Source organism: Callithrix jacchus, chromosome 6, assembly GCF_049354715.1.
Source record: "Callithrix jacchus isolate 240 chromosome 6, calJac240_pri, whole genome shotgun sequence".
Classification (NCBI taxonomy): domain Eukaryota; kingdom Metazoa; phylum Chordata; class Mammalia; order Primates; family Cebidae; genus Callithrix; species Callithrix jacchus.
Genome location: NC_133507.1, coordinates 10,424,893 through 10,450,353, shown reverse-complemented (window position 1 = coordinate 10,450,353; position 25,461 = coordinate 10,424,893). Strand labels below are relative to the sequence as shown.

Below are 25,461 nucleotides of genomic sequence, written 5' to 3'. Positions count from 1 at the left end.
ATGGTTAGGAGCCTGGGCACTAGCGTTGGATAGACAGGGCTCTGCTGTACCAGTTCCCAGCTTCATCACTTCCTGTGTGACCTGGGAAGTGACCTCACTTCTCTCAGCCTTAGATGCTACATTTGAACATGGGAATACTAACAGTATCCACTACATAGAGAGGACTAAGGAGATGACCTCCATAAAGCACTTAGCAAAAGCCTGACACAGAAGGTGGTCAGTAATTGGTAGCTAGTGTGGTTTTAAAAAAATCATTATTATTATTATATTTTTGAGAAGGAGTCTCACTCTGTCACCCAGACTGGAGTTCAGTGGCATGATCTTTGCTCACTGCAACCTCTAGCTCCTAGTCTCAAGCAGTCCTCCCACCTCAGCATCGAGAATAGCCAGGACTACTGGTGCATGCCACCATGCCTGGCTAATTTTTTGTATTAGTAATTTTGTATTAGTTGCACTCATTTGAGACAGGGTTTCGCCATGTTGCCCAAGCTGTCTTGCTGGGCTCAAATGGTCTACCTGCGTTGGCCTCCTAAAGTTCTGGGATTATAGGTGTAAGTCACTGTGCCTGGCCTATTACTTGATATATATTATTATACATTGTGTACTTATTTAGAGATATATTATTTTATATTTATGTTATATACTAATAGCACGTTATTTAAAAACATTATTATTCTATTATTTAAATCATTATTCTTATATGTTTAGGCAAATGTACATTATAAGGGTATAGTGTCAGAGAAAGACTGAAATGTAGTGATCGAAAACCTTAAAGCTTTAGGAGAGTCAAGAAATAGAAAGCAGATAAAGTGTATGAAAGTAATCTGTGCCATGTGGTTCTTCTTTGGCTTCCCTACATTAAAATTTTTTTTTTTTTTTTTTGTTAAATCAGACTTCTGTAAGTTAAGAGCATCTCCTCAGTCACAGAAATACAGGATTAGGAAGAGTGCCAGAGAAAAGAAGCAATTTCTTTCTTTGTCAAGTAAGCAAAAAGTATTCCAGGCACATAGTGTCCCATGGGAAGAGCTTACAGGAGAAACCATCTCTGCTGGAGAAGAGCAGGATGTTCCCAGCGAGCAGGCAAGGGAGAAGCAGGACTTTGAACATACGAGTGTTTATTAGAGGCTTAATGTCCAAAAGACAGAAGCAGAGAAAATGCAACTTAGATACCAAGGACCTCAGGTGATGATAAGAACTAAAAAAAAAATTTTTAACGCCGAGACCAGAAAGCAAAAGATAGATGTGGAAATTTCTGACTGGACCAAGTTTGGGAGGACTATGGGATCTAAAAGCAAAGGCTATTACTGAATTATCAGAAATTCCAGTGGGAAGCATTTCTGGAGCAGCTTATGGAACTAAGAAGAACCCCATCATCTTAACAAGGGGATGGCAGATAGATATTGTACTCTGTCTCCCTTGCCACATCACTTCTCCATTATCTTCTCCTCCATCCCAGGAAGTACGAGTTAAGGAAGAAACTTTCTCCATCCCCTTTCCCTTTTGGAAAACTTGTGTTAGAATCACTTTCCAAATCTTGTGACTTCAGTGAGAGCATGAGACAAAGAAACAAATCAAGAGAGCACAAGACAAGGAAACAAAATCAAGCCTAAGGAAATAAGCATATGCAGATTGGGCGCAGCACCGTGAGAGACCAAAGCAGGCAGACAATTTGAGGTTAGGAGTTTGAGATCCACCTGGTCAACATGGTAAAACTCTGTCTCTACTGAAAATACAGAATTGGCTGGGCGTTGTGGCACACATCTGTAATCCCAGCTACTCAGGAGGCCAAGGCAGGAAAATCGGTTGAACCTGGGAGGTGGAGGTTGCAGTGAGCCAAGATCACGCTACTGCACTCCAGCCTGGGTAACAGGGAGAGACTTTGTCTCAAAAAAAAAAAAAAAGTAAGTTTATATAATTGTCTGATTTTAGCTTAGATGATTCATCAGAGCAAAGAAAAAAAAAAAAAAAACATAGCTTTCCCAAGGCATAGATAAAAAGTGCAGAAAAATAAAACTACATGCCAAGGGCAGTCTTGAAGTACAAACTTTAATCCATGATATAAGTACCTGATTTAAAAATCACCTCTGGGATGAAACCACAGAAAGGAAAGTGTTCAATTAGATTGTAATGGTAATTATAGCTGCCCTTTTCTTTCTTGCCTGCTTGCTTCTGAGGGTCTCCCATGCACCTAGATGCTGTAAAGTAATATCTTTTTAATCATCACAGCAACCCCTGGAGGTCTTATTATTCCCACTTTAACAGGAAAGGAGAGTGAGGCTCCCGGGAAGCACAAGATCTGCCTAAGTTCCTATAGCTGGGAAGTTTAAACGAACACTGATTTGAACCTAGGGCTTCTGACTCCAACGACTTTTTTTTTTTTTTTAATAGAGATGGGGTCTCACTATGTTGACCAGGCTAGTCTCGAACTCCTGGCCTCAAGCAATCCTCCCATCTCAGCCTCCCAGTGTTAGAATGAACAGGCATGAGCCACCATGCCGGGCCCAAAACTTACATAGTTAATGACACCATGGCACAATGCTTAGAAATACCTGGGAGGTGTCTTACTGATGCTCTGAGGAAAGAAACGTGTGAGGAAAGAAGGGTTCACTCATTCCTGAGTTAGTTCAGCACAGTCATGCCAGGCAAAGTGTTCACTGGACAAGCTGTTGGAGACTTCGAGGACATGTCAAGCAGTCAGAGTGCTGGGGACAAACAACATGTTCTGGGGCAACAGTCTCAAACAGTCATCATCATGCCGCATAGAAAGACAATTTAAAAAGGGGTGTGTGTGTGCGTGCACGTGCACATATGTGTGCATGTGCAATGGTGTATGCCTATATATATAAAGACAATAGTTTCTCTCTGGGCATCTATCTGTAACCAGGATAGAAAATAAATCCTAACACTGGGGATAAATTTGCCCATTTCTGCAAGTGACTTTCTTTATGATTTAAAAATATATATAACTGGGCACATAGGAATACATGATTTGGATTCACTCTCCAAAGTCAACAAACTATGACTGTATGAACTAGCACTGGAACATAGGAGAGGAAGAAGGGAAGAAGTTTCAGGCCACAGTCAGGGATGTGAGGCATGGAGCATGAGTCACCCTGCAGCACTTATCTATCAGCCCAAGGAGAAAGGCACTGGGCTGGTGCAATGGGCACCATAAAAGGACAGGCAGAAGGAGGAAAGGACACACTAAAAGATATCCTTTTAAGAAGGACATAGGACTAAGTGCAGTGGCTCACGCCTGCAATCTTAACACTTTGGGAGACCAAGGCAGAAGGATTGCTTGAGCCCAGGAGTTTGAGACTAGCCTAGGCCATATAGTAGTGGGACCCTGTCTCTAAAAAAAATAAAATTAGCTGGGTGCAGTGGCACATGCCTGTAGTCCCAGCTACTCAAGAGGCTGACAGGGAGGATTGCTTGAGCCCAGGAGGTCAAGACTGCTGTGAGCTGTCACTGTGAAACTGTACTCCAGCCAGAGCAAAAGAGTGAGGCCCTGTCTCAAAGAAAAAAAAAAAAAAAAAGAGGGATATAAATCCTATGAGCATTGCCTCAGAAATTATCTTTGTCTTCCACTTCCAAGACCAAGCAAAAGAAAAGGCCTTCATCATTCAAGGATAACTACAGAAGTGCCTGAAACCAAAGCCTTGTTAATTTCTAAAGGAGGTCAATTTGAACAAAATACATTTCAATATGTAAACAAAGTAAAGCAATTGAATGAAAATTATAGTTTAAACATGTACATTGTGGTGCTTATATCAGGGTGAATAATTAAGATGAAAAGAAGTAGCAAAGTTTGAAACAACTTAGCTAAACACAAAGGGAACTTCTTAGAGTAGTCTGGAATATTAACTTAAATTCTTGTTGTCTATTCAGCCTAGATGTGTACAGGGCCCGCCATCTGCTGGCAAGGCTTGGTACTGCTAATTTGGAAAGCACTCAAAGGAGGAGCCAGAGGATCATTTACTCTTTTTTATAGCAACACTGCTCAATATTAAATACTAATACATTAGTTAGGTCTTAACAGATGCAACAAACATTATGTCTTGGATCTCTGAATTGTGTATTTCCTATTTTGTAAGACAGAATACCTAATTTTTGGCAGAAAGGGATTCTGGACTAGTAAAGCCCTCCCAGCCACTAACAACCTTCTTCTTCCTCCAGTTATATAAATGGAATTCTATAACATGATTCCTTTGCATCTGGATTTTTTCACTAAACATTGTGAGAGTCATTAATGCTGTTAAGCATAGAAGTAGTTGTAATCATTTTATTTATATTAACAAATCACATTTTTTTTTCTGTTTTACTTTTGGGGAACATTTAGGCTGTTTCCAACTCCTGGCTCTTACAAATAACGTAGCTTTGAACATTCTTGGCTGTGTCTTTTGGTGAAAATATGCATGCATTTCTGTCGGGCATATAATCTAGTAGTGATACTGCAGGGTCAAAGGGTAAGCAAATGTTCAAATTTAGGAGATAATGCCAAATAGTTTTCTAAAGTAGTTAAACAAATATATTTGAAACAATGGTATACGAAAGAGCATATCAGAATACTATATCGTTGCAAATATTTGGTATTCTTAGTCTTAAAAATTTTTTTAGCCATTCTAGTGGGAATGTAATAGTATCTTATGATTTTATTTATTTATTTAAAGAGACAGAGTCTTGCTCTGTCATCCAGGCTGGAGTGCATTGGTGTCATCATAGCTCACTGCAAACTCAAATTCTTGGGCTCAAGTGATCCTCCCACCTCAGTCTCCTGAGTAGCTAGGACTGTAGATGAGCACCGCCACACTTGGATTATTTTTATTTTATTTTATTTTTTTGAGATGGAGTCTTATTCCATTGCCCAGGCTGGAGTGCAGTGATGTGACCTCGGCTCACTGCAACTTCTGCCTTCTGAGTTCAAGTGATTCCCCTGCCTCAGCCTCCTGAGTAGCTGGGACTACAGGTGCATGCCACCATGCCCGGCTAATTTTTTGTATTTTAGTAGAGATGGGGTTACACCATATTGGCCAAGATGGTCTCGAACTCCTGACCTCATGATCCACCTGCCTCGGCCTCCCAAAGTGCCAGGTGTGAGCCACCGTGCCTAGCCAGCACTTGATAATTTTAAATATATTTTTGTAAAAATGGTGGTCTCCCCATCTTGCCCAGGCTGGTCTTGAACTCCTGGGCTCAAGCTCCCCTTCCACCTCAGCCTCTCAAAGTGCTGGGATTACAGGTATGAGCCACCACACCCAGCCATATCTTATAATTCTAGTTTTCATTTTCTGATGACTGATAAGGTGGAACACCTTTTGATCCATTATTTACTATGTGGGTGTTCTTTTTTTGGGAAAAGTTTCCTGCCCATTTTTCTATCTAATTACATATGTTTGTTTTACTGATATACAGGGGTTCTTTATAGATTTCAGATACAAGCCCTTTGTCAGTTTTATGTATAACAAATATTGTCTGTAGTATAAGATACATGCTGATTTAAAATACAGGACAACACAGAACCAAGCAGAGAGGAATAAGAATGCTAGCATGTTCAAAAGTCCTTGCATTGTTCAGGAAGTGGTTAAATGATTAATTTACAATTAGATTCCAGTAAGTCAGGGATATAAGTGACAAACTCCATAGTAACTTCTAGAATAATAGAAAATAAATAATAAAAAGAAAATGAGGCCAGGCATGGTGGCTCATGTCTGTAATCCCAGCATTTTGGGAGGCCAAGGTGGGTGAACTGCTTGAGCCCAGAAGTTCAAAACCAGGCTGGGCAACATAGTGAAACTTCATCTCTACAAAAAATACAAAAAAGTTAGCTGGGTGTGGTGGTGCATACCTGTAGTCTAAGCTACTCAGGAGGCTGAGATGAGAGGATTGCTTGAGCCCAGGGAGGTTGAAGTTTTTGTGAGCCATGACCCCACCACTGCACTTCAGTCTGGGCAACAGAGTGAGAGTCTATATACAAAAGAAAGAAAAGAAAAGAAAAAACAAGAGAAAAGAATACACAACTTGCAAATTAATTGGTATAAAATGAAATGATAAAAATATTTGATTAATCTAAAAGAAAGCAAGTAAGGAAAAAGAAAAGGCCATAAAATTGGTAGGACAGAAGGAAATTTAAACCCAAATTAGTATTTTTTTAAAGATACTATAGGAAAATATATACCAAAAGAGAGCTATGATATAGTATTAGACAGAATAAATGTAGGGGACAAAAAAGAACAAGGTCAACTAACGAATAAAGTGATAGGTTAAGAAGATATGCTGCTGTTAAACTCTCCTCCTCCCACCACAACAAAATAGCTTCAGGATCTATATAACAATGCCATACAATTAAAAATCAGGAACATCAAGATATCTTGAAAACTTGCATACTTGCAAACCAAAACACACATCATTTGAATAATCCTTGGACTAAAGAGTAATTTATAAACTAAATTATGAAATACTAAGAAGTTATGATAGTGATAATACCTCATGATAAAGCATATGTAGAGTTAAAGTAGGTCTTGGAGGGAAATTTTAGAGAATATTTTTGATATTTAGCTGGAAAAGACTTTCTACACAGATTCCCAAAGCATAAATCATAAGGTGAAAATGAAAGGATTTGGGTGAAGCAAAATTAACAATTTCTAAGCCACGAAGAACACCACAGACAAAATTAGTAAGTGGGCAATAGATGTAAGAAAATATTTATAATATCATTAATATTTATAATATACAAGAAAATCCTGATTATCAATAGGAAAGGTACAGGAAACTTTAAAAGAAAAATGAGAAGGAATACTAACAGGCTATTTATAGAAGGGAAATACGAAAAGTATTCAAACTCACCAACAGGATAAATGTAAATATAACTTAAATAATTAGATAGCATGTTACATGCTCCAGGTTGGCAAAGATCAACAATGACAGTTACAAAGATCAACAATGTCAAATATTGCTGGGGGTGTGAAAAACAGGAACCCAGCCTGCAAGTGGGAATGTGAATGCAGATAGGTGTAGTGGTCAGTCGGTGCTTGGTGAACTTAAAGTCTGTTTGTACTCAGTACCATCCCTGGGATGTAAAACTCAGAAAAAGTGTCTTTTAGCCACCTAAGTGAAGCTGCGTAAGGATGGTCATGGCAGCACTCCTGTGGCAGCAGAGAGCTGGGGACAAGCTGAATGTCTATTGTTAGGAAGATGGTCAAACAAAATGCAACAAATGTATTCTATGGAGCATTATACAGGAACCACAACCAAAACATGTGGAGTGGAAAAAAGTAAGATGCAGAATGATATGTATGCTACAAATTTATACAAATTTTAGACATAAATACATAAAACAATACTATTTATTATTCAGTGATACATACTCAAAAGCATAAGCCATCACCAAAGTACATATATACATGATGTGTGTGTAGGAGAATTAGAGAAAAGATCAGAAATGAAGGAAAAAAATTAATTTAAAAAACCATACCAAAGGACTTGCATAGACGAATGAGATCTGCACTTGCAGTTCAAAAACACCAGAGCAAAACAAATTAACAAGGAAGAACTGTGATCACAGAAGAAATGTCGTCTTTAACAGCATGAGTCAAAGCTGGTTCTTCCCACTTTACATTCACATGGAAGCATTAGGTGTGTTCTCTTGGGGCCCTTCCCTAGCACCTTTCTTAAAATGATTCTGTGGATTCTGAGTTATCCTGGGAATCAACCTACACATGCAATCTAGTTAGGAAGGTAAACTGAATTCTTCTGACTTTGGGTAAGGGCAGCCATGCAGGTCAACTGGGGTTCTCTGCCTCTTCTAGCACAGACCTTTCTCCACCTTCTCCTCTGCATAGGTCCATCTTTCCAAAGAGCGTGGGCAAACTCTGTCACCCCAGTACTCTGAGGAATTGGCTTCGGTTGATCTTTGGAGAAGGATAAAAGTACTAACTACGTGTGACCTTCTTTTCATATCTCTTCAGCTGAGTTTATTTGGTGAATATGGAGTAAGGTAAGGAACAAAATTAGTACTTTCATTATCATGGATTCAGATATATTTAAGATATTTCTCCATTGAGGCTTTCATCATAAAATCAATCTGTTGAAGCATTTTAGACTGCAGCAGGGCAGGGAAAAAAGGAAGGGAGGGAGGAAGAGAAGAGTGTAGATGCTGGGGTGAAGAGGGAGAGCATGTAAAGAGAAAGTAAAGAGAATAATGATCAGAACTCTGGAACCCAGGGTGAATATGAGGGCACTCCACAGCCAAATGAAAAGTGCCACTGATCAGTGCCTTGGTTGGGGCTGCTCTGACATGATTGTGTTCCTCTTTTACTTTTAGACAATGGCCATAGCCTTATGGAGAAGCTCCTCCTACCTGAGACAGATTCTACTGTCAAAGAGCCTCCAGCCATTTCACCTAAACTTGAAACTTACTGTGCAAATGATAATCTGATCCGTGCTTCAATTTCTATCCATTCTTCCTTTATAATCCTTCCACATTGTAGCAGCTCCTTTGAAAGTCTCTTTGCTTTCATCAAATTCTCTGAAGCTTTCTTAAAACTAAATTGTGTTCAGGAAATTTTCCACTTGGTTCTAGATTCTATAACCCATATCCTGAACTCCCTTGGCTCCCATACTTCCAATCACACTTCCTGAGGCATCCATCAGCATCAGCTTTTTACTTGGCATGTAAGTATTACAAGAATAGTATTTCTATTTGTAAAGGTTGGAGGCAAAAGGATACTTTTGAAGGGAGAGTAAGGCTCTCCCCATGGTATGGAAAAGCTCAACAGAAAACTTGAACACATCCGTGCTGTCGTTATAGGGAGGCACAATGGAGCTGGCGAGGATTTGTTTGGCTTTTTCTGCATGTTGTTTCGCTTGCAGTGACAGTCCTGTGGACAAAGAAAAAGAAGTCTCAGTTTCTCTTTAATCTCAACTGGACAGGAATACAATTCCCCTGTGGTCTGGGAATCTAAAAAGGTCTCCTTCACATATTCTCAAATGGCACATGGAGATGTATCTGGGCAGTATGAAACACTGTTATGACTGTACCAACCCAAGAAGTGTTTTATATGAAGTACTGAAGATAAATTCTCTCTGAAATGGCTTTTTTTTTTTTTAAATAAACAGAATGAGCTGGAATGGAACAGCTTTGAAACATCACCAATATCAGAAGCAAATATATTACATATAATTATAATAACAAATTGAATACAAGAACGATAGCATTCTGGGCAGGAAATAAAATATTCATGAATTTTAATTCTGGATGTATAACTGCAATCTTAATGAAATACTAAAAATTCTGAATCTTCAACTTACCCACCTATAATCATAACATCAGTTATTTTAACATCATACATATCTGATTATAAAGACTTATAAACACAATTCCAGTGAGGCAACAGACTAATGTGTGACAATCTCATATTCCTGTGTAGTAACAGATGAATATGAGACAAAATGGAGCCAGAAAAAATTACTAAGAACGAATTCCCCAGTGTGTTCCCGTGCTCCTCCATGGGCTTGCTAATCTGTGGGAAGGGAGGCCTGAGATCACCAGCAAGTCTTCCCGGCTTTGCCCTTCCCTGTATTCCCACCCTACTCCCCCACACTAACACCCCTTCCACTCACATCCACATAGCCCCGGTCTTATGTTCTTAATTACACAAAATTGTATCTCAGATCTCTAAAAAAACCTGTCAAAATATGAAGTTAATTCTGTTCCTATGTCTATAAACAGGAAGAAGATATTTTCTAATGGAGAAAATCAAGGGTATGCTTTTCATGTGGGAATTCTTACACAATGTTGTCTTACTATACATCTTTAAAAAGTACAGACATGTATTAGTGCCACCTGTGATTGTGATGTTACACGAAGCATGGTGAACTGTATTTTCAACTGTGTAGAGCCCCTGAAAGAACCTGAACTCAATTTACTGGAGGCAGCATAGGGTGAAGCTCAAGAACATTGGCTCTGAAGTCAGACTCCCCAGAATGGATCCCCTGCTCCACCACTTATTATGAAACGTTGGCCTCAGCTTTCTCGGCTGTAAACAGGGATATTAAAAATACCCACCTCTGAGGACTGTGATGAGGACTGAAAAAGGTTATACATGGAAAATAACATGATGCCTGGCACCCAATGAGACTTTAAGAAATGGTAGATACTACTTTTACTTTAAATTGAGAAAGAAGAACTGTCACACAGACAGGCAGCAGGCTGTATAAGAAAAGTATCATCTGAAACCCCAGATGGCAGGACAAACTGGCATTGAAATCCTAGGTCTGAGTCTCAGATCAGCTACTTATTAACAGTGTGGTGTGGGGCAAGTTGTTCTAACTCAGACTCATTGTTTTCCCTGAATCTACAAAATGGGGTGGGAGGGCAGAGTTTAAATTAGATAATCTCCAAGGTCCCTAAGAGTCTTTAATCTAATAGGTGGGACCAGATTATAATGAGATTTGGCCAAATTCATTGGGTGGCAATAATGAATATGCTTGGCATTGTGGTGTTTTCCACTTCTATTATTTTCTTTATTCACTGGACCAAGCCTGGAAAGTTAGCATCACCATCACCATCATCATCACTTTTCAACTGAAGAAGCTGAGCACAGAGATGCTCTTGTCCATCTTAGTCTGCACAGTCAGTAAGCAGAAGCCATCATCATATCCTGGGTGTCCACTGTTTTTGCCTTCCCTTCACCCATTCTCCCGTTTCCCTTTTGGATGCCTGGCTCCTGCACATCCAGTCCATGTGATTTGGTGAAGGTCTGCTTCTCCGTCAAGATCCAATGAAGCCAAAAGGAAGGTTTAGCCATTAGACTATTCCTTGCCTTTGGTATACAATCCAGGTTGTTTCAATTAGAACCCAACCCAAATCGTGGATTTTGGTGGAAGGAAACTCTTTTACTCCTTGGAATGCTTATAATGGAAGCATAAAGTTGCTGGCAGTCTTGTTGCCACCATGTGGGCAAAGCCTGGCTAAGAATGGGGTGAATACCAACAAAAACAGAGCCAAGCAGTGGAAGAGAGACAGACTGAAACCTGGTCACACCGTCTCCACCCTGGGTATGGCTCAGTCTAAAGCAAGTTTTCCCCTTGAATTTTTAAGTTGCATGAGCCAAAAATGTTCGTTTATGGCAATCTGGGTTAGTCTTTTTAAACTTTTTGGTTATTTACAGTCATAAAAGTATTAATGAATACACTTACAGTCAATAAAAGTATAAATGAATCCCATTCTGGGCCCCTATTTCATATCTTGGGTTTTTTCCTACAAAATCTTCTGGCCCAGCAGATTAATTTTCTCCTAAGAACCCTACTTTTGAAATCATTTTTTAAAAAACAGAAAAAATATAATATTTTTTCCCCTTTGAATGTTTATATGTTATATATCTTATCAACTCTTTCTGAAAGGAAAATGGCTTCTTAGTATTTGGAAAGGAGAATATTTAAAAACCCAATCCTTCTAATTATGTGTGGATCAAATTTTGGGGAGAACAGCAGAAACTGACCAATTGACCCCCCTCAGTCTAAGGTGAGCTTACCTTTCAGCTGGAGGTAGCCCTGAGCCAGATTAACATGTGCCTCTGCTAGTTTCCAGTGTGAGTCTCCATAGCAAATTCTTGTCAGTGCTACGCAACGCACAAGCTCGTGGACAGCCTGTTTGTACTGTCAGGAAGAGAAAACAGGCTTACCAGTTATACAACTTGAAACAAAGAGTCACAAAGCACAAAATAAACATGGTTTTATGCCTTTGATAAATACTGAGTGCCTACTATGTGCAAAACATTGATCTAAGCGCTTGAGATGTATCAGAGAACAAAACAGACAAAGATCTGTTTGGGGTGGTAAAGTGGACATCTGGTAAGATGAAATAGACAATAAATGTAAGTGCAGTTTGTAGTACATTTAAAGGTGAAAAAAGTAATAGAATTTTAAAAATAGAAAATGTAGAGCAGACATCTAGTCATTCTTTAGGTTTCCCAGTTGCCCACCAATGAACAGCTACTACGTAAGCAGAAATAACAGGTGCAAACGGTAGTGTTTTCAAATACTGTACTTTTATTGTGTGTGTGTGAGACAAGGTCTCACTCTGTTACCCAGGCTGGAGTACAGTGGCACGATATCAGCTAACTGCAACCTCGACCTCTGGGGTGGGCTTGAGCAATCCTCCCACCTCAGCTTCCTGTGCATCTGGGATCACAAATGTGCACCACCACACCAGGCTAAATTTTTGTATTTTGGCAGAGATGGGGTTTCGCCATGTTGCTCAGGCTGTCAAATACTATACTTAAGCTCTCAATTCGAAACTTTTCTTAGCTGTCTATATTAGCATACCAAATGAGATCAGCAGGACTCACAGACTCGATTAAAGTAGTGAGAAGCACATTTTTCATTCAGGCTAGGACAAAGAGAACAGAAAACTGGATTCCCAGCTCCAGGTCATCTCAGACCAGCCATATCTTCAAAGCAAAGCTGTGTTAGTTTTAAAACACAGCTCCAAAATTCTTTGATACTCCTTCCATCCAGATATTGAGGGGTCTATGTCCCATTCCCTTTGAATCTGGGCTTTATGACTATTTGGCCAATAGAATCTGGAGGAAATGATGTAGTGCCAGTTGTTTTTGTCTCTTCCTGGGTATTTACTCTTGAAACCTGTTATGGGCTAAATTGTGTCCCCTCCTCACCCTCCCTGAATTCATATATTGAAGTCCTAGTACCTTATAATGTAACTGTTTTTGGAGATGAGGTCTTTAAAGAGGTGATTTAAGTTCAAAAGAGGTGTTAGGGTAAACCCTACTTGAATACAGCTGGTATCCTCATATACGAAAAGGAAAAGACAGCAGGGATGGGCATGCACATGGAGAAATGATCATGTGAGAATACAGCAAAAGACAGCTACAAGCTAAAGAGAGAGGCTTTAGAATGAAATCAAGCCCTGCTTACACCTTGATCTTGGACTTCTAGCCTCCAGAACTGTGAGGAAATAAAAACTGTTCTTTAAGCCTCAGCATCTGTGGGATTTTGTTATGACAGCACTACAAACTAATACAGAAACCCCATGCTGTGAGGAAGCCAACATGGCCCCACGGAGAGAAGACCCACATAGAAAGGCACTGATAGTTTGAGTGAACCATTTTGGTGGCAGAATCTCCAGACTCTTCAAGACCAGCTGATGCTGTATGGAGCAAAGCTGAGCAAACCCCACTGAGCTCTGCAAAAACTGCAGGCTCATGAGAAAAATGAATGGCTGTTCTTGTTTTAAACCACTAAGTTGTTGGGGTATTATGCAGCAACAGATAGTAAGAACAGCAAGAGAGATGGCTGTGGAAAGAAAGCTGAAGGGGTCAAACCAGAGGAAGAAAGGTGAGGACAAGGACAGAGTTGTGGAGAAGATCCAGGATGTACCCAGGATGCACCCCCGTCAATGTCAAAGCTCAAAGGGCTTGCATTTCCACACAATTCCTACATGCATTAGAAATACCTTCACCCTAAAACAACATTTTTCTTAACAAAAATACACAGCCAAACAGTTGGCCACAGGAAAATCACTTTTGTGACCCACCAGGAGGAAGCTGAGGAATATGTGCTCATCATAAAGTGCTGAAAGAAGGTGGACTGTGGCATTTTTTTTCTATAGTAACATGCTTTCTATTACAAAAATAATATATGTTCATTGTCAAAATATAGATGAGCAAAAAGATATAAACTAAAAATCACCTGTAAGTTTATTCCCTAGAGATATCTAGGTAGCTAAATATCCCTTTATTCTTTACTTTTATGAATCTATCTACACATATTTTTTCTTTTTCAAAAATAGGTTCATAAGCGACATGCAGGTTTACAGCCTGCTGTTTAAACAATTTATGAATAACTTCTCATGTCATCCGTAAGTTTGAGTGGCTGCGCAGTATTTTATTATATGAATGTATCATAACTGCATTACTCAATCCACCCTTTATTGGGCATTTAGGTGTTCATAAATTTTTTACTCACTGAATATCCTGTATGGATAGCTTTGCACATACTCATAAATATCTCCACAAAATAAATTCCTACAAATAGGATTGTTGGGTAAAGGATATGCAAAACTCTGAGGCTATGAGTAGCTACTGCTGACGTGCCTCTCCAAGAGGTTGTACCAGTTCATACTTTCAGTGCAGCATACGTGAGCAGAAATGTCCCTTACATTGAACTGAGTAAAAACTGTGGAGTTTTTGTTTTGTTTTTAGTTTGTCAGTTAGCCCATTTCTCCTGGATTTAGTCCACATTTTCCCCATAAATTGATGAGGCTGAACATCATCATGTGTTAACTGGCTGTTTGTACTTTTTGGGAACCACCTTTTATTGCCTATAGACACAGGAGGTTTAGGTAATGACTTCTTTGGAGAGAGAAAGAGAACAACAACTATAAAAGAGAAGGAAATGACAACAATGTCATGGAATCCAGACAGACAAAAAGAGAGGGAGATCTGTTTTGATGATGAATCTGTCCCAACTACAGATTTCCAGCAAAGGGGACTGCACAGGCTGAGCTGGGGTTCCCTGATTATAGCCTTGGTTTTCAGGACCTGAGTGGGGATACAGGTATAGAAAAAACAGCTTGTCCTCTCTTCACTTCCTTATTTGTGATAAGGCAAGGTCCAGATATCCCTATTGGTTTTCCAACCTTTATTCTATCAGTTCCAGTGGTTTTAGCAACAGGCATCAGTAAGGGGCAGGACCGACAGAAGACAAGTACGAAGTAGGAAGACAATTTCAAAACTGGGATGAGTCTTGGAAATAATCTAATCTAGTCCCCTCAATTTAAAAATGAAGGAATATAAGGCTGGGAAGTTGAGGTGATTTACCAGCAAGTGGTAGCATCAGAATTCACAGTCAAGCTCCTTGATGCAAAATCGAGAGGTCTTTTCACAACATCATTCTTGGACTATCTGGAATTTTCTAAACTTCTTAATATTAAAATATGCAATGCTGATTATCAGTAGGTCTAGCCCATATATATTTAAAAATGGACATTTAATACCCAGATCTTGGTGTCTAAATGCTATTCTTCACTAAGCGGAACCAAGGTTCCCTGCTGCAGGGGAAGTCCAAGATGAATCTGACAAACTTGTGCTGCCGGAAATCAAGGAAGTGATTAAACAATGAGGGGATGGATTGAGGACTCAGGAGCCGGCTTGAAGGGCCTCCCATTGGCAGATATGGAACAATCTGAGCTTCCATGAAAATAATAGGTTGTAGCATATTTGAAGAATAAAATTTCCTGAACCCATACTGATAAGAATAAATGGATGATAAATAAGCTGTGAAGAAAGAAAAGCTCCTCCTTATCATAGAATGCCCACAGACGTTGAAAGGACTTGGAAGCCAGAGACTGGCTATGTGACAAATATCACAGTCATAACGGATTCAGGCGAAAATCATCAGGGAGTACTAAAACTGGCAGGGTGAAGTTTTAAATATATACATAGTCTCAGTGAATCTCCCCAAAATACTTAATAATTACAAAGGGAAAAATAGCGATTCTACAGTAAAGAAACCTGCCAGTCGCATTAACCAAGCATTCAAGGTTGGCATCACTGTAATGAGACTAATAGACATTATGCACCTCTTGACAGCACACAATAAGAAGGGCCCCATGTGACACCTGTGGTATTCCTGCTCCAAATGTACAAACTGAATAAAATCATGAGGAAGCATAAGACAAACTCAAATGGAGAGATATTCTACAAAATAGAGTGTACATTTCCAAGATATTAAGATCGTGAAAAAGTAGGTTAAGCAACTGTTTCACATTGAAGGAGACTAAAGAGACATGTTAAGTTAACTCTACTTAACATGAATTCACAGACTGAACCACAGATCTGATTTTTTTCTGTAAAGGACATTATTAAGAAGAAATATGGACAAAGTTTACAGATTAGATAATAGTATTATACTGACATCAATTTCCTAATTACGATCACTGTACTGTGGCTATGTAAGGGAATAGCTTTTACAGAATAAGCACTGAAGTATTTGGGGGTAAAGGGCCATAATATCTACAACTTACTCTCAGTTCAGAAAAACAATGAGAGACAAAGAACAAAGCAATAAAGCAAATGTTAAAAATGAGTGAATCTTGTGACTTTTCTGTAAGTCAGAAATTATTTTAAAACACAAAATAACCAAAAAAACTGATATTTTAAAAAGTAAATTACATCTTGTTAACACCTTGCTGAAAAAACTTTTAAGGCCTTCCAAGGCACTTAGCTTGAAACCTGCAAGGCCCTAAGTGAACTGACAGCCTCTCTCACCATATTTAATGTCAGCTTGCAGCTGCTTCTCCTTGCTTAAAATATGTCCTGCTTGTGCGTACCTTGTAGATTTATGTGTGCTGTTTCCTCTCCCTAGAACTCTTTTACCTCAGCTCCTCCATACTGACTCCTCTCCCTAGGTCTCAGCTTATCTGTCACATCTTCCTGAAGGCCCTTCCTGATCACCCTACCCAAGATGGACCTAGCCTATGTCCTCCTTAGCACTTATCACAGTCTATGATCATCTGGTTCATTTACAATGTCAACTGTCTCTCAGCTCCATGAGGGTATGCACTTTGTCTGTCCTGTTCACTGTTGCATCCTGGATTCTTCGCCAGAACCACAGAAAAACGAAATGTTTAATACCATTCTAGATGCACAGAAAAGAATTATTTACATTTGTCAAATGCCTTTCAGGGTGATGAAGGCTGAATTCTTTGCAGAAGTCTGGCTGAGAAAGGCTGCCAGCCTAGAGCCTACGAATAGTAGGTACTGAGTGAGTATCTGTGCATAATGAACAAGCACACCCTCAAAACCAAATTTATGCCCTTTCTCCCTAATCCTGGTCTTTATCCTGTATTCATTACACTGATGAAATTCATGGGCAAGCCTCCAATCACCCAAGCAGACTCAGACCTTGGGTGGTGGGAATTCTACACACCCCAGCTTTCTCACTCTCACATCTCCATTCTCTACGTCCCCTTTAGTCATCCAGTTCTGTCCCACTGATGAGCATTTCTAAATTCCTTTCAAAAGAGCTCAGCATTTCTACTGCCTCTGCCGTATGTAGTTTAGGCCCTCATGATTCCTTACCAGGATTATTGCAAATATCCTTCTAACTGATCCTCCTCTTCCGATTTTATTCTTTTTTTGTCCATACTCTTCACAGCTACGGGAATGATTGTTCTTAAAATCGAACCTGCTCATGGCATGATTCTGTTCGTAATCTCATGGTAATCCTCCATTATCTTTAGGAGAAAATAAAAACTCTTTCACTAGACCTTGAGTGTCCTCTGGGTCTCAGTTCCTGTCCATAATCCAGCATCATTTCTCGCCCTGTGTCATTTATACCTTAGTCCCAGACAGCTCCTTATAGTTCCCCAGACTGTACTCCCTCAGACCCATGGCTCTTGTTCATCTGCTACCTCTGCCCAGAACAATTTGGTCCTCTTCCTAAACACTATTTACCAGTACAGTCCAAGTAACTCCCATCCCAAGAAAGCGTGCCTTTATTGCTGTCCCTCTACCACCACCAGGCTCATTGCCCCCTCTTTCTGTTTTGTATCTATGCCACTTGAGCTCTCACAGAACTTATCAAACTGACTACCATTATCTGTCACCCTATCTTCCCAACCAAATCCTGAGCCCCTCTAGGACAAGTAGCTTTTCCTTCTGTACCCCTGGCACCTACATGGCACCCGGCACGTATTAGGCACAGCATGGGTATTTATGGTGAATGGATGAACAGGATCCAACACATAAGAGGTGATAGAGAAATGCCTATTGAATGAGTGAGTGAATGAGTAAAACTCTTGAGGAAAGAAGTATGCAGAGAACAAGAAGATTTACGATCATAAGGAATTGGAAGCTCTATGAGAGCAGAAGCCTCACTTGCTTTGCTTGTGTTGTATTCCAGTGCCTAGACTTGGCACACAGTGGGAGCTCAATAAATATTTGTTGTTGGCCATGCCAGCTGCTGTGCCTGGAGCCTAGAGTACTACATTCATTCATCTTATCACAAAGGCACTGTCTTATACTCTCTTGCATCAAACTCCTGAGATTAGGAATGTAATCTGAAACATCCTACTTCTCTTGATTATACCTTATAGCTCAATTTCCAGAGTAGAAATACAGAAACAAAAGTCTCCTTACTTCATGACTGCTGGAATAGGACTTGGCTTTCTCTTCACAGAGGTGGAGTTTCTCTCGAGGAGGCTGGAATAGTGCTGCCCGGGGCAGCTTGCTTTGGACCTTCTCTCTCTGAGTGATGCTAACAGCAGCAACAACTTCATCTAGGTGGTTGGATACATGCATTTCCTGTGATTCTTGCATATTTTTATATACATAGTCTTCTCACTTTAAAATAAAAACAAAGATGTTAAATGACAATTTCCATAGTTACTTTTAGAGATATACATTCAACACTATACCCATAATTTCTTTGAAATTAGTAGCATTATATCCCAAAAGATTATGGTGGCTACTACTGACCTGCTGATTTTTATTTTCAACTAAATTAAACCTTTTTTCTTTACATATATACAACTATATACGCATACATATGTATATACAGTCCAGTAGAAATTAGTTTAGCACATACATATATACCTGTATGTACATATATATAAAATCCAGTAGAAATTAGCTCAGCCCAAACAGCTCTCAATGAACCCAGATTAAATCAGCTGAACCCCAACTGACCCTGAGGTAGAAGATAAATAACTGCTGTTACAACTTTTACTTCTGGCCAAGATGAAGTAATAGTAACTACATTTATCCTCTTGCCTGAAATAACCCAAAACAAATAAATAAACAGCCCACAGAACAAAGGCTAAAACAATGGTTTCAAGAAACAAGACAGGCAAGGAGAGAGCAATTCCTGAAAGATGGAAAAAATAAAGTGAGACCTACAATCACCCCAGTGTATTGCTTTGAGTTTCCAGGAAACAGCGCAGGGAGAGGGGACCCAGAAGTCACCCCAGTGGGTTACGTGAGTTGAGGAAGTAGAGCTGAGAGTTGGGGGAGACCAAGGTGGCCAGAACTGCCAGGACAAATTACTAAAGAGAAGAAGGCTCCACAGACAGAAGAACCAAGAGATTAGCAAAGGGACCCCCTCAAGTATGGGGAGAGAATACTGATTAGCATGTGTTAAGAAGATTATTTAAATCTGGAGAAAGATTCCTTCAATAAGGGTTACAGGGAACAGTGTTTTCTGCTCACATAAGGCTGGCAGTGCCTGTTCCCACCATTCAGACTGAAAAAACTCCTAATTCATGAAGCATTGGACAGAGTACTCAGAAGCCTTTTATCTCAGTAGTGGTGATAATTAGCTCTAGACTGAACACTGCTCAGATCACAAAACAAATCATAGAAAGTAAGACCTAAAAGGATCAAACTGTTTCCAAGTGACTTAATTGCACCAAAGGGCAATACTCCAGGATGTTCACAGGAATACTAAAGCAACCAACACCCAGCAAGGTCAAATCCACGACGTCTGGCATCCAAAGATTACCAGGAATACTAAAGCAACCAACACCCAGCAAGGTCAAATCCACGACGTCTGGCATCCAAAGATTACCAGGAATACTAAAGCAACCAACACCCAGCAAGGTCAAATTCACGATGTCTAGCATCCAAAGATTACCAAGCAGCCAAAGAAGCTGGAAAACAGCCCATAATGAGAATAATCAGAAGATCAAAACTGACCCAGAATTGACATACATGTTCAATTAGCAGAGAAAAACATTAAAACTGTTATAACAATTGTATTCCATATGTTTAAAAAGTAGTTAAATAAAGACATGGAAGAAATGAAAAAGACCCAAATGGAACTTCTAGATAGAAAAATTATTTGTGAACATGGAAATGTGTTGGATTAACAGCAGATTTGATGTTGCAGATGAAAAAATGAATTTGTAGGCTTAGCAATAAGAATTACGAAAAATGAAAAAAAATCAGTGAGTTGTAAAACAACTTCAAGTTGCCTAATATATATGTCATTTGAGTCCCTAAAGGAAAGCAGATTGGAGGAGGGACAGAAAACTATTTGAAGAAATAATGGCTAATATTTTTCCCAATTTAAGAAAAAACATAAAGCCAGAGACCAAGAAGTTCAATGAACATTAAACACAAGAAACAAGAAGAAAACTACATCAAATAAAGTCAAAACCTCATAACCAATTTGCTTAAAACTATGATAAAATGAAAATCTCAAAAGTAGTTAGAGAAAAAAGACACATTGCATAAAAAAAACAAAGATAAGGATAACAGATTTCTTAAAGGAATAAAAAGCACACAAGGAGAGTTAGAGATATTGCTTATCTTTAAAGTATGGAAAGAAAAATGTTGTCAACCTTAAATTCTGTACCAGCAAAAATATCTTTCAAAAACAAAATTTTTAATAATTAATTACCAGAAGACTTGCACTACAATGTTCTCAAAGAAATGTAAAAGGAAGTCTTTCAGGAGGAAGGAAAATGATAGCAAATAGAACACTAGGGCTATAAAAAAAGAAGACGTTGGAAATGGTAACAACATGGGCAAATATGTAAGACTGAGTTCATATTACAATCATGTTCAGCTCTGTGGCATTTCAATCAATGACGGAATGCATTTATAAAGGTAGTCCCATAAAATTATTATAATGGAGCTGAAGAATTCCTACTGCATAGTGATACAGTAGCTGTCGTAATCATGTGTTTGTGGGGATGTGGGTGTAAACAAACGTATTGTGCTGGTAGCCATACAAAAGTAAAGTATATATAACTGTGTAAGTACATACTATGTAATAATATTTAATAAATGACTGTGTTACTGTTTACATATTTAATATGCTACATTTTCTCATTATTTTAGAGCATACTTCTTCTACTTCTATATTTCTAAAAGTTAACTCTAAAAAAGCCTTAGGCAGGTCCTTCAAGAGGTATTCCAAAAGAAGGTATTCCATTATCATCATAGGTGATGAAAGCTCCATGCGTGTTATTGCCCCTGAAGACCCTCCAGTGGGACAAGATGTGGAGGTGGAAGACAGTGATGCTGACTGTGTAGAACTACATTAATGTGTGTGTTTGTGTCTTAGTTTTAACAAAAATGTTTAAAAAGTAAAAGAAGAAAATAAAAATTTTAAAAATAGGAAAAAGCTTATGGAGTAAGGATAGAAAGAAAAAACTGTGTACAGCTGTACAATGTATTTGTGTTTTAAGTTCAGTGTTATGACAAGAGTCAAAATGCTAAAAAAAAAAAAAAATTTAGGCCAGACATGGTAGCTCATGCCTGTTATCCCAGCACTTTGGAAGGCTGAGGCAGGGGGATCACCTGAGATCAGTAGTTCGAGACCAGCCTGACCAACACAGTGAAACCCTGTCTCTACTAAATACAAAAAATTTGCCAGGTGTGGTGGTGCACATCTGTAATCCCAGCTACTTGGGAGGCTGAGGCAGGAGAATGGCTTGAACCTGGGAGGAGGAAGTTGCAGTGAGCCAAGACTGTGCCACTGCACTCCAGCCTGGGCAACAGAGTAAGACTCTGTCTCAAAAAAAAAATTTTTTTTAAGTTTACAAAGTAAAAAAGTCATAATAAGCTAAGGTTAATGTATTATTAAAGAAAGAAAAATTGTTTTAATAAATTGAGGATAGCCTGTGTACAGTGTTTATAAAGTCTACAGTAGTGTACAGTAATGTCTTAGGCCTTCACATTCACTCACCACTCACTCACTAACTCACCCAGAGCAACTTCCAGTCTTGCAAGCCCCACTCATAGTAAGTGCCCTATATAGGTGTGCCATTTTTTCTCCTTTATGCTGTATTTTTGCTGTACCTTTTCTATGTTTAGATATGTTTAGATACATGAATATGCACCTTTGTATTCAGTATAGTAGCACACTGTATAGGTTTGTAACCTAGGAGCAACAAGCTATGCCATGTAGCTTAGGTGTGTAATAGGGTAATAACTTGTAGGTTTGTATAAATGCACTCCATGATGTTTACACAATGATAAAATTGCTTAACAACACATATCTCTGAACACATCCCTGTTACTAGGTGAGACACATGACTGTATTCAAATCTCTTTAAAAGATAGTTGACTTTTTAAACAAAAAGTAATAATGTATTATAGGGCATATAGCATATCTATTAATAAAATGTATGACAATGGTAGCGTAAACACTGGGAAGATGAATGGGATTGTGAAGACCTGAAGATAGACTGAGGTTAAGTTAAATAGTATAAACCTAACAGCAAACATTAAAATAAAAAAAAGAGTTATACATTAAATAACAAGTCAACCAAGTAGAGGAAACTAGTCATAAAATTATCCAATAGAAAAAGAAGAAAAAGAGAACAAAGAAAAGATAGAATAGGTTAAAAAAAATAGCAAGGTGACAGATCTAAATCTGACTCTACCAAGAATGATATTAAATGTAAATGGTCTAAACACCTCTCAATTAAGAGATAGAGATTGGGGAGACTAGATGAAAAAAATGAAACTTAACTAATGCTGCCTACAAATAATTCACTTTTAATACAGAGACACAAATAGATTAAGAGGATGGAAAGTAATTTACTAGAATTAGTGGAAAACAGTGATCATATCACTATCAAAGCAGATTTTTCAGCAAAAATTATTACTAGTGACAAAGAATGTCTTTCATGGCTGGGTGTGGTGGCTCATGCCTGTAATCCCAGCACTTTGGGAGGCTGAGGCGGGTGGATCACGAGGTCAAGAGATCGAGACCATCCTGGTCAACATGGTGAAACCCCGTCTCTACTAAAAAATACAAAAAATTAGCTGGGCATGGTGGCATGTGCCTGTAATCCCAGCTACTCGGGAGGCTGAAGCAGGAGAATTGCCTGAACCCAGGAGGTGGAGGTTGCGGTGAGCCGAGATGGCGCCATTGCACTCCAGCCTGGGTAACAAGAGCGAAACTCCGCCTCAAAAAAAAAAAAAGAATGTCATTTCGTAATGTTACAGGGATAAATTCATCAAGAGGACATAATCATCCCAAATATTTATACACCTGATAACAGTTTCAAAATATAAGACCAAAAATTGATGGAATTGTAAGGAGAAATAGACAAATCCTTAATTATATTAAAAAACTTAAATATTTCTTCCAATAATTGATACACCAAGTAGTCAGAAAATCAAGACTATACAAGACTTGGACTACATCACCAATCAAGTTTGACATCTTTATTAGAACACTTTACAAAGAGAATTACATTCTTTTCAAATGCACCTGAAGATTAACTAAGACAGATTGTATTCTGGGCTAAAATACGTTTTGATAAATTTATAATAATTCAAGTCATACCAACCATATTCTCTGACCACAAGGGATTAAATTATAAAGGAATAACAGAAAGATATCTGGAAAATGTCCAAATATTTGTAAGTAAATAATGTACCTCTAAGTAAATCATGGATAAAAGAAGAAATTAAAAAAATTTAACCAGACAGAAAATCAACAAGGATATCCAGGGCTTGAACTCAGACCTGGAGCAAGCAAACCTGATAGACATTTACAGAACTCTCCACCCCAAATCCACAGAATACACATTCTTCTCAGCACCACATCACACCTACTCTAAAATTGACCACATAATTGGAAGTAAAGCACTGCTCAACAAATGCAAAACAACTGAAATCATAACAAACAGCCTCTCAGACCATAGCGCAATCATGTTAGAACTCAGAATACAGAAACCAACCCAGAACCGCACAGCTTCATGGAAACTGAACAACTGGCTCTTGAGTGTTGATTGGGTAAACAATGAAATGAAGACAGAAATAAAGAAGTTCTTCGAAACCAATGAGAACGAAGACACAACGTGCCAGAACCTCTGGGACACATTTAAAGCAGTCTCTAGAGGAAAGTATATAGCAATAAGTGCCCATATGAGGAGAATGGAGATATTTAAAATTGACACCCTATCGTCAAAATTGAAAGAGCTAGAGGAGCAAGATCAAAAAAACTCAAAACACAGCAGAAGACAAGAAATAACTAAGATCAGGGCTGAACTGAAGGAGATTGAGACACGAAAAACCCTTCAAAAAATCAATAAATCCAAGAGCTGGTTTTTTGAAAAGATCAACAAAATAGACAGACCACTAGCCAGATTGATTAAAAAGAAAAGAGAGAACAACCAAATAGATGCAATAAAAAATGATAAAGGGGAAATCACCACAGACTCCACAGAAATTCAAACCATCATCAGAGAATATTATAAACAACTCTATGCACATAAACTAGTAAACCTGGAAGAAATGGATAAATTCCTGGACTCCTGTGTCCTCCCAAGCCTAAACCAGGAGGAAGCTGAAACTATGAATAGACCAATAACAAGGTCAGAAGTCGAGGCAGCAATTAAGAGCCTACCACTCAAAAAAAGCCCAGGTCCGGACGGATTCACAGCCGAATTCTACCAGACACACAAAGAGGAGCTGGTACCATTCCTTCTAAAACTATTTCAAACAATCCAAAAAGAGGGAAGCCTTCCCAAATCATTTTACGAGACCAACATCATTCTGATACCAAAACCTGGCAGAGACCCAACGAGAAAAGAAAACTTCAGGCCAATATCCATGATGAACATAGATGCAAAAATCTTCAATAAAATATTGGCAAGCCGATTGCAACAGCAAATCAAAAAACTTATTCATCATGATCAAGTAGGATTCATCCCAGGGATGCAAGGCTGGTTCAACATACGCAAGTCTATCAACATAATTCACCACATAAACAGAATCAAAAACAAAAACCACATGATTATCTCAATTGACGCAGAGAAGGCATTTGACAAAATTCAACAGCCCTTTATGCTAAAAACCCTCAATAAACTCGGTATCGATGGAACATATCTCAAAGTAATAAAAGCTATTTATGACAAACCAACAGCCAATATCATACTGAATGGGCAAAAACTGGAAGCATTCCCTTTGAAATCTGGCACTAGACAAGGATGCCCTTTCACCACTCCTATTCAATATAGTACTGGAAGTTCTAGCCAGAGCAATCAGGCAAGAAAAAGAAATAAAGGGTATTCAAATAGGAAAGGTGGAAGCCAAATTGTCTCTATTTGCAGATGACATGATAGTATACCTAGAAGACCCCATCGCCTCAGCCCAAAAACTCCTGAAACTGATAAGCAGCTTCAGCAAAGTCTCAGGATATAAAATCAATGTGCAAAAATCACAAGCATTCGTCTACACCAATAACAGACTTAAAGAAAGCCAAATCAAGAACGAACTGCCATTCACAATTGCTACAAAAAGAATAAAATACCTTGGAATACAACTCACAAGGAACGTAAGAGACCTCTCCAAGGAGAACTACAAACCACTGCTCAACGAAATCAGAGAGGACACAAACAGATGGAGAAACATTCCATGTTTATGGTTAGGAAGAATTAATATTGTGAAAATGGCTATACTGCCCAAAGTAATTTACGGA

The 25,461-nt window shown here is 38.8% G+C and overlaps 1 protein-coding gene across 12 annotated transcripts in view; it reads right to left on the bottom strand.

Moving 5' to 3' along the window:
* The window catches only part of TTC23 (tetratricopeptide repeat domain 23), a 108,492-nt gene that overhangs the window by 68,332 nt on the left and 14,699 nt on the right, over positions 1–25,461 (bottom strand). For all 12 annotated transcript variants that reach the window (XM_017973270.4, XM_078375987.1, XM_035303715.3 and 9 more), the window contains 4 exons: positions 18,159–18,362; positions 11,532–11,655; positions 8,726–8,876; positions 8,416–8,541 (listed from right to left, as the gene is read on the bottom strand). In XM_017973270.4, the coding sequence (XP_017828759.3) occupies positions 8,416–8,541; positions 8,726–8,876; positions 11,532–11,655; positions 18,159–18,338 (581 nt within the window). In that variant the 5' untranslated portion in view covers positions 18,339–18,362. The remainder of the gene's footprint in view (positions 1–8,415; positions 8,542–8,725; positions 8,877–11,531; positions 11,656–18,158; positions 18,363–25,461) is intronic.